Source organism: Mugil cephalus, chromosome 15 (assembly GCF_022458985.1).
Source record: "Mugil cephalus isolate CIBA_MC_2020 chromosome 15, CIBA_Mcephalus_1.1, whole genome shotgun sequence".
In the NCBI taxonomy this organism is placed as follows: domain Eukaryota; kingdom Metazoa; phylum Chordata; class Actinopteri; order Mugiliformes; family Mugilidae; genus Mugil; species Mugil cephalus.
In genome coordinates this window covers 2,432,393-2,447,318 of record NC_061784.1, presented here as the reverse complement: position 1 = coordinate 2,447,318, position 14,926 = coordinate 2,432,393, and the positions used below count along the sequence as shown (strand labels likewise).

At 40.9% G+C, this 14,926-nt stretch overlaps 1 protein-coding gene across 1 annotated transcript; it reads right to left on the bottom strand.

Moving 5' to 3' along the window:
- Positions 1-3,111: 3,111 nt before the first annotated feature.
- On the bottom strand, positions 3,112-14,209 carry adamts15a (ADAM metallopeptidase with thrombospondin type 1 motif, 15a). Its single transcript, XM_047607935.1, has 8 exons — positions 12,743-14,209; positions 9,111-9,243; positions 8,812-8,979; positions 6,862-7,145; positions 6,589-6,766; positions 6,338-6,510; positions 5,438-5,613; positions 3,112-5,290 (listed from the first exon to the last, which is right to left on the bottom strand). The coding sequence occupies exons 1-8, from the start codon at positions 13,667-13,669 to the stop codon at positions 4,501-4,503; spliced, it is 2,829 nt and encodes a 942-aa protein (XP_047463891.1). The 5' UTR covers positions 13,670-14,209; the 3' UTR covers positions 3,112-4,500.
- Positions 14,210-14,926: the final 717 nt, after the last annotated feature.

The following is a 14,926-nucleotide window of genomic DNA, read 5'->3' as shown; positions in this document are numbered from 1 at the left end:
GGACACAGCTGATGCTTTGGTTATACAGAGATGCTACATATTCCTGCCACAACACACATATAGACTGGATAAGTAAATTTAAATGACTCCTCCAGCAACTTTTAGAAAGTCTATCTCAACCAAAGACCCAGGATCGCCAATTAGCCAGACTCTCCCAACCTCCTTGGAGGACACACCAGATGGGTTCTGTCACATAAAAAAAGTGTGTTTGCAAAAATGAAGGTTTGGTTTTTAGCTGCAGCGGAGAAAAAATGACGAGTTTGGATAATGGATCTCACAATGTTTTGTGGCTAAGTGCACTGACAAAATCAACAGAAATGTGTCACAAAAGTGGCATGCAGTTTAACTAACCCACAATAAGCTGAATCATTAGAATAGTGTTCTAGGAGCAGAAGTCAGGAGTGACTCTGTCATCACTATTGTTTGCAGACTGATCCTGTTCCTGCTGCAGTCAGCAGACCTCCTCAGAGATGTGCATTAATGAGGCTCATTGGGCCTTTCCACGTACCCATTCAGAATCACATGGACTATGTACAAAGCACTTTTTGAGGCTTCTTTAAACGGGTCTGTGGTGTGCAGTCCATCTGACTCAGCAATAGCTGCAAAAGCATAAATATGCTGTTGATCAGGCAGATGACGCCACATAGAGTATTATGTGTCACTGGGTTCCTTGCCCTAATGATTTACAGAAACTGTCAGTTCCTCTCCAGTTTCTAATGGTTTCACACATATTGGTAAACGTTTCTTTGGTTACCAAGGAAATCCAAATAGGCAGAAAAGTAGTGGAGTAGCACAGTGATGAGCTTTGCTTTTTACTTTATTTAAGAATCAGTGAATCAGGTCATCTGATTTTAGAACTAAAACAAAAAAAGTGCATCCAAGCAACTCGTTGGCAACGGTGGACCAGGAAGTCCATCTGTCAATTATCGGGTCTGTCAATTGGGTTATGAATTTACTGCTAACCTTTATTTTGTTAATATCCTTGAATTAATCCACTGAACAATGTGTTATTATTATCAATATGATCAAACTTATGCATTCAGGTCCTCTACTAATCTCTGCAATATGAAATTATGAAGTGATAAGGGAACAAAGTTTTTACAAAAGTAAGTATGACCCTAATGGAAGTGTTTTATTTATATAAACTGCACACTGATGGAAATACTAGTTTCACATTATAAATTAATTTATACCACCCAAATTAGAAGATTAGTTTCCCCAAATGAAAAACTTAATTCTGAGTTTTTACAACCAAATATTGTTTTGATAAAGAATCAGGTTTGATTAAAGCCATCAAATTTGTAGCTAGATATGACTATAAACCTCAGCTAGAGGCAGCTACGAGAACAAATAAATATTTCCTTTGGCTCTCCTCCAACTTTTTTTCTATCTTCTCTAATGTAGGTCAGACTTAGGATTTTTTTAAATTCTTTTTTGTCACATCGCTTCTTTCTCAATAAGTTTAAAAAATGTCTGTCTGAAACGAACTCGGAACCCTTTCTCATAGTCTCGCATCAGACATGCATAAGTCATCGTGTCTAAACTGTAGAATTCAATATTTCCACCTTGAAGCACAGCTGTGCTCTTGGACTGGTCACAGACAGTGAGAATGAGTTCGCATCACAGCACAACCGGTGGAAAATATTTTGTAGTTGCATGTCTGAAATTCTAACTGTGAAACAAAAGCGTGGCAAAGAAGAGTTTATAGGCTAGAGTGAGATGCTACAAGGCTACCTGTACCTCACATTTACTCAGTTGGTAAATAATGCTGAGAATTCACAGGGAGGAAGCAGAGAAAGTAAGCAAATGCTGATGGATTCTTATACACTTCATGTGAAGTGGAGTGGAGTTCATGCAGGGGCAGCTGTGGATCAGCATGTCCAGCGGGATGTCCACGAACCAGAGGTTTCCGGAGGTTTCCGGAGGTTCGATCCCTGGAAAAGACACATTCCAGAGTGTCCTTGAGCAAGACACAATCAACCCAGAGTCTCTCCCAGTGTTTGGCACTGGTGTGTGCCTGTGTGAGCAAATGGGTAAATGTGTCACTCTGACTGTAAAAGCACTTTGAGAACAAATAGGTCTGAAAGCACTATATAAATACGAGGCCATTTACCATTCATCTGCTTCCCCTTAAATTTTAATGCTGGCCTATAAATTTGCTCAGCATGGATCCGGTAATCTTTCTTCCTCTGATAGTCACACACATTCTTCGGAAAAAAAGGTAGGAGGGAAGACATATTAGTGCTGCTGGCATCTCTTCTTAAAAGCAAAGTCCAAGGAATGCTTATAATGTCTAGGGTTGCTTTAGAGGGGTCAGGGATGGTTGATTTTTAAGGATGTAATTAATTAAATACATATGTAACAGTTTTGTCAATGTTCTGGGCAAATGGCAAATAATGACCTCTAAATCCCAGCCAGGCTTCACCAGTGATAATCGCATTGAATTATTTTTTTGTACGATGATCTAAACTAAAAGTTTCCTTCAAACTGTTGGTTTTCTGCATTGCGATGACGGGTCTGGAGATCTGCAAAGTTCCGATTAGTCTGCTGCAAATGAGGCATCAACTGTACAGCAATGTGCTCCATACCAGTGTAGTATGTGGTAGTAAAGCAGAAGACTACACAGGAAAATGCACTACATCAACAGTAAGGAAAGAGGAGATTCAAACTGCTGTGGTTCCAAATTGGGTCATTGAGTTACCTGGAAAAAAGGGGAACAGTTGTAGTGAGGTGGATTAAAAACCCATATAAATGCTTAAAGTAAGCATGAAGCTCTTATGATGCTTATTGGTTGAAACAGGTTCTGTCATGTCTGAGAGTACTAGACCAATCAGAAATGGCCATACTCATAATGTTTCTGTACGTAAGATATCATCCCCAAATCAGGACTCTTTGGGGTAAAGTACTTTCTCCGGAACTTATCTTAGACCCTGGTCTCTTTCACTGACTTGGCTTTAGGATGGGATCTAATTGCAGACATTTGTGTTCATATTAGAATTAGTAAAACTATCGTTCTCAATGTGAAAGTGCCAATAAGCTGTATTTGTGAGGTAACCATGTAGTTTTTGAATGTGAGAGCAGTTAAATGAATCACTGCGAAACAAAAAAAAGTGTCAGTCCCAACTTTTAACTAATGACTTTATTTTGGAATAAATATACAGAAGTCAAAGACAATTACAAATGCCTGTGTAAAAAAGAAGCATCAAAAATTATGTACATTAGTTTTTTTTTTTTTTTAACAGAGCTGAATAAATGTATACATAGTATACAGTACAGCTCATGTAAGTCATTGTTTTCTTTTGCTGTACAAAGTGCAAAAGCTGATTAAAAAAATATAACTAAAATAATGATCCCGCTAAGACAGGATTGATCCTGTAGCTGGATGTTGGACTGGTCAATGTGGCCCCTTAAAATAAAATGAGAAAATAACAGATTACAGGATTTCATGGAGTCTGTAGAAAGAACAGCTTGGCTCAGGCTGTGGGGGCCTGAACAAGGAGATCCAGGAAAACACATTCCCTCTTTGCTTTATTGTTTCATTGATAATAAATTATCAGTGGAAATTGTGACAGACAGGCATGACTTAACAGGGTTCATGACTGGCTGAACACTGTGAACTGTGAAGACAATTGTTGAGGTCAAATGAAGGAGGCGATCAAACATGCCAAACACAGGAGGCAGGAACTGAACCCAGCGTGTGTGGTTGTGCATATGTATGAGTGTGTGTGTGAGGCCTGTGTCAGAGCAGAGCAGTGCAGGTCCAGCTGAATGAAATCAGTGACCTGCCATAAGACTGACACGGATTCCTGTGTTGTTTTGTTCAGTCAGATTTAGATTAAAAGCAACAGTGTCACATTAAATTTTAAACTAAACTGTAAAAATACGCACGCAGAGTTCAGTTTCAAGAATTTAAAAGATTCCTGGAAAAAATAGTAAACTATGGCCAATAAAGCACAAAATGTTTTTGAGCACACGCAAATTACATTTTAGTCCAGTTGATAGATATTTACATATGTCAATCTGATTTCTTGGCCTAGTGGCAGACTTCTCTGATCTATGTGCAAGACCCAACTAAAACTCTGAAGCCTGCACAGTTAGAATGTTATGACACAAAATGGGTTCCAGACTTTAAGGTAAACTAGTCTGATTGCTTGCAAATGGTCATCCTGTATCTGCTGACAGTACAAAGGATTCAACTAAATTTTATTTGACCTTCTATTATGTTATTTCACCATCAGAGCTATACCTGGATAATGTTTTTCTTTTTTAATTCAAAGTGATCGCAGTGAAACATATCTTCCAGCATTCATCCTCCGAATTTCACTCTCCTTCCAATGTTCTTGTTGTCCTTCCAAGCAAGTGTCTGTCATCCTATAACAGTCAACGGATGCAGGTGGAAAAATCTACATCTGACAGACATGGTGTAATTCTTGCAGGTGGAACCAATTCAGTCCATATAAAACATAAAAAACAACACGTGTAGTTTATGGATTTAAGTCACTAGCAAGGTCTCAGGTTACAGAAGTCCAGCTCCTGTGGTTTGCGCAAGCCAGTGCAGTGATCCCTTGCTAGAGGATGCCCAGCCTGGGCTTTGCAGTGCAGTGGTCGTCGTTTGAAGCCCTTCCCACAGGTTCTGGAACAGGGTGACCACTGGCCAATATCCCACTCAGGACATGGGTCCCCACAAACCCTGGTGGCTGAAGGTCTTTGAGAAGAATCACAGTCCAACCCTGGCTTCCCATCTGGTCTCAGACACTGCACCATCCTCCTCTGGATCCCATTGCCACATGACACTGAGCACTTGTCCCAGCCTGTGGAGATCCATTTCCCAAGAGTAGAATCCTCCCTGTTGTAAGACTGCTTGAGGTCTGCTTCTTTCGCCTTGCCACTATCCTCAGCCAGGACGCTGTTGTGAGAGTTTACACGCTCCTCCTTCTTCCGAGTCTTGTCCTCCTTGTTCTGACGGGAAAGGTAGAAGGAGTAGCGGATACGAGGGGGTGTCATCTTGCCTGCACACAGAACCTCCACAGTAAGGGCTTCTCCCAAGGGGTTCACTGCCTGCAGGGTCTCTGATAAGCCTGCTGTGCCACTGTAGCGCAGCAAACTGTTCTTTATGAGGATGTCCCTCTCGCCTGCTGACACAATGTAGTTCCCATTGAGCAGGTAATGACCTTCACTGTTCTTCACTGCCAAATAGTTGTCATCACTCTTCATTCCCTTGTAGCCTCGTTGACGGATGTCTATGTTGGCTGCACCCACTGGCAACATGACAACAAAGTTGTAGCCATGCCTGCATGCCAAAACAGTTTACAGTCAATTAAAGATATATACTGTAATAGTGGAGTGAAGATAGAATGGTAATCATGTTGGGGCAAAAAAGAATGAGGTAAGCAATAATCTCTAAAGCCTGCCACATGATGAAGTGGGTTTTACTCACGCAGGCTTTGTGAAGAGTCCTGACACCTTCTTGCAGCCTTTGTTGTCACCTCCACAGATTCCACACTTATCAAATTTCTTTGTGGAGCCAATTTTTCCATCACAACCAGCCTTAATACACTTTCCTTGGACACACACTCCTGTGGAGTCTGGTGAGCACTGAGTCCCATCAACAACCTGTAAAAAGATGGGTTACAAGGTAAGTGTATCCAGCTAACAAATACACTTCTCTAATCAAAACATACACAGTATAAAACTCATGTGCTCAAACCACCAGCATGATTTAAGATTTTGTTTGTTCGATGGAGATAAATCGCCATTGCTAGTGAAAATTAAACCTAAGATTACTGAAATTGGATGTAAGCACCCTTTGACAGGAATTCTTTCAGCCTTCACTGGAAGATGTGTCATTCCTTAGAGAGTTGAGACAAAATGAACCAACGTTTTGGGAGAAACTGCACATAGGAAATGTTGTAAACTAATTTTTGTATCTAAAATCATGACACTGCGGTTAAAACATGCAGATGTCCTGTGATTCAGAGTGCCCATATCTGCTTTTCCTCAGCCCGTATGATGAAGTGATGGGTGAATTCCACTGCTCTAGCTTACTTCACATCCTGCAGTCTGAAAACGATAAACTATCCTCCTCCTCTGTGCTATTCCTTCCTTCAGTCTTTACAACACCAAAGTCAGAGGCACCTGGCTGACATTGGGCCTTACATTAAGATCCAATCTGGGCTATCTGATCCAACCTGCTTCAGATATGTTCAGACATGGCATTTTTTCTCTTTATTATCCTGATCTCTCAAAATAATATATGTATTTGTACCTAAACCAATCTGATCATGATATATTCAGACCTTTTCTAATCACCAATCGGATTTTTAAACTTGCTCTTTACCTTGGTTGCCAGGACGTAGAAGTAGCCAGTGCCATTAGCCCTGCAAATGAGTTTACACCTGTCATCTGTGGACACTCCAGAGTACTTGGGAACCCACACCACAGAGTGAGCAATGCGATTACTGTTGAAATTGCGACCACTGATCTCGCACTGCTCTTCACGATAAGTTTTCCCTGCACAGAGAAGGAATGGAAGGTGAGAGGTGGGAATGCTCTAGGGGAAAAATGTTATCTGTTTTGAGCTATTTGTACCTGTGTCAGGGCAATGGTTCAGGTTACAGGAGCGGTATTTGACCCGAACCCCTTGGCAGTATTTGCCACCATTTGCCGGAACTGGGTTATTACACTCCCTTTTAGACAGCTGGACACCACCTCCACATGTGCGTGAGCAAGAACCAAACAGACCCCACTTACCCCAGCGACCATCCACCTAGAAACATAAAAACAAGATGAAGACCGTCATTAATTAGGTACTGTTTGAGATAAGTGTTCATGTCAAAAAATTTGCTTGTGTCCGAGGGTTACCTTGAGATTCCGGACATATTTGTCAGAGCAAACCCCTCGATCACAGACCTTTCCATCCCCACAATGGGTGCCATCTGCCCAGGGAAAGTGGCGAGTCATACACACTAAATGGCCACTGGACTTTCCTTTGCACCACAGGCGACTGCATGGTGGTTGCATGAACAGACAAGGTTCGGAGCTTTCTCCAAAGGCAAGCTGACACTGACGTTCAAGTCTATATGATGCTCCTGGCTGTATGTCAGGGAGGATTAGTGGTTTCTGAGGCTGGTCGAGTAAACACTCCCCTAGAAGAGGGACAATCAGTCAGCAACACAAATGTCAAATTTCCCCACAGTATTCATACATAAATAACTCCATGAAAAACAATGCAATCTATACTTAGGCACTGATATTTATACATTCCTTTTCATTAAATATGAGTGTGTGTTGTGGGTGGGTGAGTGGGATTGTGGGTTTGGCACCATTGCCCTTGTGATTTTGACTCTTTGAAGTGAAGGTACAGTTTGATTCTGACACATGCCACACACAGATATCCCCACCCTTATTCCATCCTCAAATCTCCCGAAAAACCCACAAGCTTCTTGTCTCAACCCACCCTGGTTTCACGATTTGCTGGGACGTTTTTCCTGAACATTGTTAAACTTTTAGATTTGCAATACAGAATAAGTTTGTAACAGCTGAAAAAGACAAAGAATGGCACAGAAAAGTTTCCAGGAATAGGTTAATAGTAACTATAGTTTGACGGGTAGGTGCTCAGTGAAACATAAAGGATCAACATCAGTGGATGGAAGGGTTTCTAGGAAGTCGGAAACAAACACAACCTCTCACTCTGATGGGGAATTTCATCCAAAAGAGGTAATGTGAACTGGGAAAAACTGGGTTCCCTGACTGTTTACAACAGCATTTGAGTTGCTGTGAATTCACAACAGATAATGAGGAGGTGGCAGAATGAGCTGTAACTGGTGGTACATTTGTTTCTTTCCACTTCACCACATATTTGGCTGAAGAAACACACTAATTAAATGATCAGCTATACAAAACTATACAAACAAGTCACTCCACACTGAATAAGATCAACCCCACATCTGCCTTCCTTTTCTCTCTCCAAAACGAAATAGTGGAAAACAGTAGCTGGTGGTGCGTGTTTATGTGCAGAGAAATGAATAAGTTACAAATAATTCTGGACACAGTTATGCCTCAAACATGTGGCAGCATGTTTTCTGTCCCATTGCTTTTTGAAGTCTAGATTTATGGTAGAGAGCAAGAAGAAGCCAAGTTACAACCTTGTAACATAGACTCCTCTCTGGAGTGTCTCTCTGGGGTTTGTGTTCTCCTGAGATCATCTCTAAAATGAACAGATAGAAGCAAAAAGTGTCTCTATTTGGAGTGAACCTGCATGGGAAACACTGGACAGATACTCCTTATAGTCCAAACCACTGTGGTGGCTCTCCCTAGAACAAGCCCTATAATTTGGGACAGATGTGGGGGCTGTTTTAAAATAAAAGTTTAGCATAGCTCCAAGGCCAAGTCTTGTGGTCTGGCCTGCTTGGCAACAATCTACATCCAAATGAAAGAATTTCTCTCTAGTTTTTGATATTTTTTGATGAGCTTGGGCATGGTACTGTAAGAGGTCCGGCAGATGTCAGGTTTGAAGCACAGATTAGTGCTGAAACACTTATTTAAGTTCTGTTAGTGCTGGGAACTATGACAACCTTTAAGGTAGAAAAATGTAGCTTGAGAGAACAAAATGACAGAAAAAGAACATTTTCAATCAATTACAACCATGGATGAGCGTGTATTCTTCTAATGTGTTCAACTGGCTAGCTACATGTTTGTTTATAACTTCTTGTGTTCAATCTGTCTATCTAAACTTTGCTTACAGATCTCTTCAAATATACTACAAGTCTGTTCACAGTCAAACACTGGAGTTAGGAGATGGTGGAAACTCACCATGCCCACCGTCCAGAAATTCAGTGATGATGGCAGCACTGCAGGGGGACCATGGGCTGGTGCGGTTGATCTGAATAAGTGTGGGTGACATCATGTGGTTGTCCTGCATTTTCCCAAACACGTCCTCACAGGCCTTCACATTGTCATGGGGCATATTGAACACATGACCTGTAAAAAGAACAAGACGCCAGACAGTAAATATATGAACTATTCAGTATGGCATTATCCAAACACACCATGGGAAAATTGACAGTGTTAATTTGTACTGAATACAGGATGGTGATGGTGGCTGTCTGTACCAAGCTCATGAGCGGTGGTGAAGGCTGAAGGCAGGCCGTCGTCTTCAATCACGGAGCAGCTCCGCTTGGGGTCGCACATGGTGCCAACATCTGCCATGCCAAGAGTATCACAGGTAGATGCTCCACACAGGTCCTGGATGAAAGGAGAGACATTAGTACATCTGAAATGGCTAAAGTTGAAAATCCACACACATCTATCTATTTAGCTGCTAAATACTCTACTTTGACTACAATCTGGTAATTTGGCCATTATTTCTATTTTATCCAATAGTCCCTCACAAACAATTTGACCAAAGGTACATGTTATAATTATATCACTGGTGCCCGCCTTCTCTCTGAGACAAGAGTTTGTTTGAAACCTGCCTGCAGTATTTCCTGACTCTTTCACTGTCTGACTCTTTGTGGTGATGTCACCTTGATCCCAGGCCTCAGCAATTAACTTGTCTGAGTGTAATTTTACCATACCAAGGGAAACAATGTCCAGTTTAAACATAAAGATGATTAAATTATCCTTCAGGCTGTCATTGCAGTAAGATTATTTTTTTTCTTTTGAGATTTGGAAACTATTTAATAGTGTTAAGCAACCCTTTCCACCACCCAGCCTTTAAAACTTTTAGTGGGCGAAAGTGTTTAGAGCACACCTTCTTCTATGAGGTAATGTAAATGTCCCCAACCATAACATTTCCATGCCAGAGCACAGTTTCCAGATGACCTATTTCTCTGCCACAGGGTTTTAAAACCCAATCTTAGCGAGAATCCATTTGGAGCTGAACCTCTTAATAACAGGATAACTTTGGCCCAAACTGCCACAAAGAACCACCCATCTGCCTAGTCCCTAAACAGCACTGTCTCTACATACCCAGAAACCAGTGGTGTTAAGATGCTACGGATAAATGTCCCACAGTCTCTACAGTTCTCTTCTGGTCTGAATGTAGCCATGAAAGGCTGTGCCAAGTGAAGGCCTCGGTTCTATGACAAATCATTCCTAGAACAAACCACAAAACCGCAACTGTAGGCCAGTGAAAATCTAGTCCAGATGTTCTTGTGTGCGTAGACGACATCTGAACTTTTAGGCTATTTATTAGTTTAAAAAAGTCAGAGGAGAAGAAACAGACGTCAATGAGTTTGTTCTTTGCTTTGACCTACTTCCCACATCTGCCATCTATCTTTGAATGCTTCTGCAATTTAAAAACGATAATTACCTCAGCAAAGAGGTATCTCTATTTTATTTTTTTTTCACAGATTAACCCATTACCTTTTGTGCTTTGTGTACTCTACTTTTCTTTTTTCTCTTTTTCTTTTTTTTTTTTTTTTAAAAAAGCACTGCTTAGAGTTTTAGGTCTGATATCAGCAGTATTGCAGACAGGGCTTATGACATCCAGACACACTAAGGTGAACTCCTTTCTTTCTCAGCCCATGATCTATCATGTCAGTGTAAACAAGATGTGAATTAAAGCTCCTCCTCTATCCTAAGGGAAACATACAGTTGAACAGATTTATAGATGGATTTAATCTTTTCCCTGCTCTCATACAATAAACATTGTGTCACTGGACCTGAGTAAACTTGCAACATTCTTTACACAACAATCATGCTGACTATGAAGTTTAAAGACAACCACAGCTGCCCCTAAACAACACTGAGTTGGTCTTCATAAAAACTACAAAATTACACTGTGGTTTGGTAAAAAAACAAAACAACAGACAGTCGATGCGCTTTAAATGTCTGTTGAAAATTGTCATAAAAAAATTTAGTAACTGAGTCACAGACACAAAGTGACTGTCATATCATTCACAGATGGTGAACTATTGTCTGTATTGTTGACTTTAGATAATATGCAGGGCAAAACTTGTTTAAGACGAGTGCAGAAAAACTATGTCACTCACAATAATCAGCAATTGTAGGCATAGACTTTGTTTGATATCAAAAGCTACAGTGGAAAATGGAAAGGGCTGTGTGGCATTATAAAGGCCTAAAATGGATAAAGTACAGTTTAGATGTTTTACACATTTTGTCAACAATCCAAATATAATATTGTGCATTGTTTTATGAAGGAGAGCTCACATCCTTCTGATAATGAATAGTTAACTGTGGTCTTATCTGCTATATGTTTCTTGTGTCATTAAACATATGTTTTTCTGTTAATTCTTTCTTATTCTGAAATACAGTATTTGTTACAGTTGGTCTGATTGAAGCAGTTTATGTCACTCATCTGGTGTCAAACAGTGATGGAACCCCCAAATTACATCCACATGACTCACTCTAGGCAGACCCACCACCCGGAGTCAGACAAGCTGGCTACAGAGTTTATAACTTGACATAACTTTGAGATAACTTTTGTAACTTTTTAAAATACTTATAGAAAATTCTGACATTGTTGGAGGTGTCATGCAACAAACAGGAGGAGCACAGAACACTTGGGGCAATGAATGACAGAGGAAGTGTATGACTGAGTGAAGACTGTGCTGTAAGGATGCAGCAGTACAGGCCGGTTGCAGCTGTGCAGAACAGCCCCTCTGGATCAGCTTGTTTCAGACATGGAGCAAGTAGGTGGGGCATAATCATGGAGGGTTGTGAATGCGATTTGCACATACAACCCCACCACCACCCTCAAGTCCCCCACCCCTCCCTCCAGGGGCCTGTTTAATGAGGAGCAGCCAAACCGGTGGGTAGGACTGAAAAACCCACAGCTGGAGGAGGATGGGAACGACTGAGAGAAACAAGAGCCTTTCCGACTAGTGCATCCCAGAGGGCAATGATGCTCATTATATTCAGTAAAGCTGGAGGTATCACAAGTATTTTTTGTGATATAGTACAATTATGCATCATGTAATGTTAATGGCACATGCCAAAGGCAATCCTGCACCTTATTATGTTACTCGTGGCTTTTAAATTCTGGCGCCAGAGTTTCTGGATCTGTATCCTTTAACTGCAGGCTGAACAATAACTAAAGAATATTGTTCTGACTAACTAAATTTGAACCAGCTGGGTTGGTTTTTGTCAAATGTATTCCAAGTTTTCACAGTATATGGAAGAGTGTTCATCACACTGACCAATGAAAGTCAATGATGACTTCATCCCTGACCCTATGTCATCTGCCAAATGTGTGGGAGTGCAAAGATAAGTGAGTGGTGGTTCCAAGTCTATAAAACTACCCCCTAGGGATCAACAAAAGCAACCAAGACTAGTTCTCTGTTACGCTCAAGCAACAATTTTACTTTGTGACCCAGCCTCAGTGTCAAGACTAATGCTATTGATAGGCTGAGAGCCTGCTTCCTGCATTCACCAGGTGGTGGGTCTTAGTGAACACCCATCAACTGACTGAATTTGAGAGCGTTATTCAGAGTTGCTTATCAAATGCCCCCCAGGTTCACAAAATCCTTTACTATACCTACTATAAACAGGATGATGGATGGATATTGTGTATTCTTCTTCATTTTTTATGTGACTTATTAAGGTGACAAATATATTTGCAAAATAAACACAATACATTAAGCATTTCTATGCGTAATTGTATTCTGTAAAAATAGATCTGTCCCTACTGTGCGGTCAAAGCCTCAAAGCCTGCTATGTGATCAGATAACCTTAATATTATTATTATTATTATTATTATTATTATTATTATTATTATTACCTGTCTAGTGAAAAGAATCGCAGTGTCCCAGTAGTCTGGATGCTTGTCGTTGTTTTTGTTCATCTTTTTTTGCCAAGTGCAAAAGTTTCTGAGCGTCATGGCTGCGTTCGCGGACACCTTGGGTCCTTTGTCCTCCTCTGATATAATCACGAGCTTCACAACCGTAATGCTGATTGAGTTAAGGATGCTGGGGTGCTTGTACAGCCTCGCTGCCACTGACATCAGAGTAAGGATGTAGTGCTTTAGGTCATCTCCGTGGAACCGCGCCATGGACTCGTCGGCTACTACGAGCGTCTCCACGTATCTGGGGATTGAAGCGAACCTTTTGGCTCTCCCCATCTTCTTCAGCATCGTTTCGGTCACATTGTCGTCGTCCGTCAGCCGCTTGTATTTCTCCAGGGACTGAGCAACCTGGAGGCTTAAGTCGCTGTCCACTGCGCACCTAGAGGTTGAGCCGGACTTCATGTTTTGGCTCCTGCGCCGTAGGATATGCGCACTGTCCACGCTTCTAGTGTCATTTTGTACCGGACTGATAAAATATTCCCAGTCTTGGAAACCAAATGCGCCATGTAAACCCTTACAGAGGCTTAAAGCAGCATAAGAATATCGGTCAGCGTTCACGTATCCGGAGTAAAAACACCGGCTCAGGTCAGTGGCAACATCGGCGTTGTGGAACCCCAATGCGTCTTGGTTAGAAAGTAAAGGTGCAATAAAATTAGAGTCATGGTGTAAATCGATGACTAATTCCTGTTGGAAAGCTCGTATTTTTATGACACTTTTTTCATTAAAGATTTCCACGTCGTTGTCAGAACTGCTGCTGTCATCGTTATCCAATCTAACCGGGAAGCAGATTTCACTTTCCATGCAACGAACAAAGTTAAAGAGTGAGACCACAAAGTAGAGGAGATAAGTTCTTGTGATCAACATGACGATGCTTGCATTCAGCAAGGAATGCAACGAACAGATGAAACCGCACTATATTGATTCCGCAAGCTCAAAGAAAACAGTGAGAGCAACAGGTCAGGATGAAGAGCATAATCCAAAACTGAGGACCCTAAAACAATGCAAGTCGAGAAAACTTCTCCTGGTCATGACCCATTCCCATCCTCCACCTGTGTGAGCTGAGTCGACTGCTGCCTTCAGACTTTGTGCATAGTCGTTTATGTGTAAAAATATGGAAACACAATCTCTCTGTCTTTTTTTTTTTTTCAACGGGGGAAGTCTTTGGAGGCGCTCTCTGGATGCACGTTTCAGCTTAAGTTTTTTCTTTTCTTTTTTTTTCAGCAAGCTCAGCAAACAGCAAGCCTCTCATTATGAATGATCATGTGGTGAATAGATTCACTTCGCAATGAGACCCTGCCTGATACCACATACTGAACTAAATCACTCCACTAAGTTGTATTTTACACTTTTGGCCAAACTGTGAAAATAAAATTACTAAAATAACATGTACAATAAAAATATATATACACACACACATACACTGCCCCCGCTGACGCATATGCAACGGCTGAATCTTATAGCATTCTTAAATATGAAGGTCTAAGACATTTTAAAATAAGGTGAACATGACGCACGTTTCTGTGATATTGCAAATGAAGTTCTCCAGAGGAATATGGGCTGCAGTGATTCTTTATCAGTGTTCATGCCACGATCCGATCTGTCTGAGTAGATCACATACGACATCTGGTGGACAATAATATAACAGCGTTGTATGACCAAATGTAGCAGATGCAATAAAACTAATGCAGAACATGGGAATAAACTAGGCACATCTGCTCAAATGTGATAGTTTGGTACAATTTTAAAATACACTTGAAATTATTTCCTCATTAGTTGTTGTTTTTGTTATACTAATAGTTTGAACTTATTTTATAGCCAACTGATCTGCAGTGTTAGGTCAGTCTTATTGTAACTCTTTAATTCAATTTAGAAAAAAGAAAAAGAAAAAAGACTGTTTCACTTTTTCATCAAGTTTTAATCTATAACCCTAACCCCCCCCCCCCCCGAAAAAGCTAACCAAACGACGACATGAAAAAACATCATTTGTAATGGTAGAGTTGTCAGACTTTAGTGTACAGAGTTTTCTCTTTCTCTTTATATAAAACTGCATCATCCCAGCTCTACTGTGTTAAATCATATATATCTATGGTAAAACAGTGATGGAAGCCCGTGTAAATATGG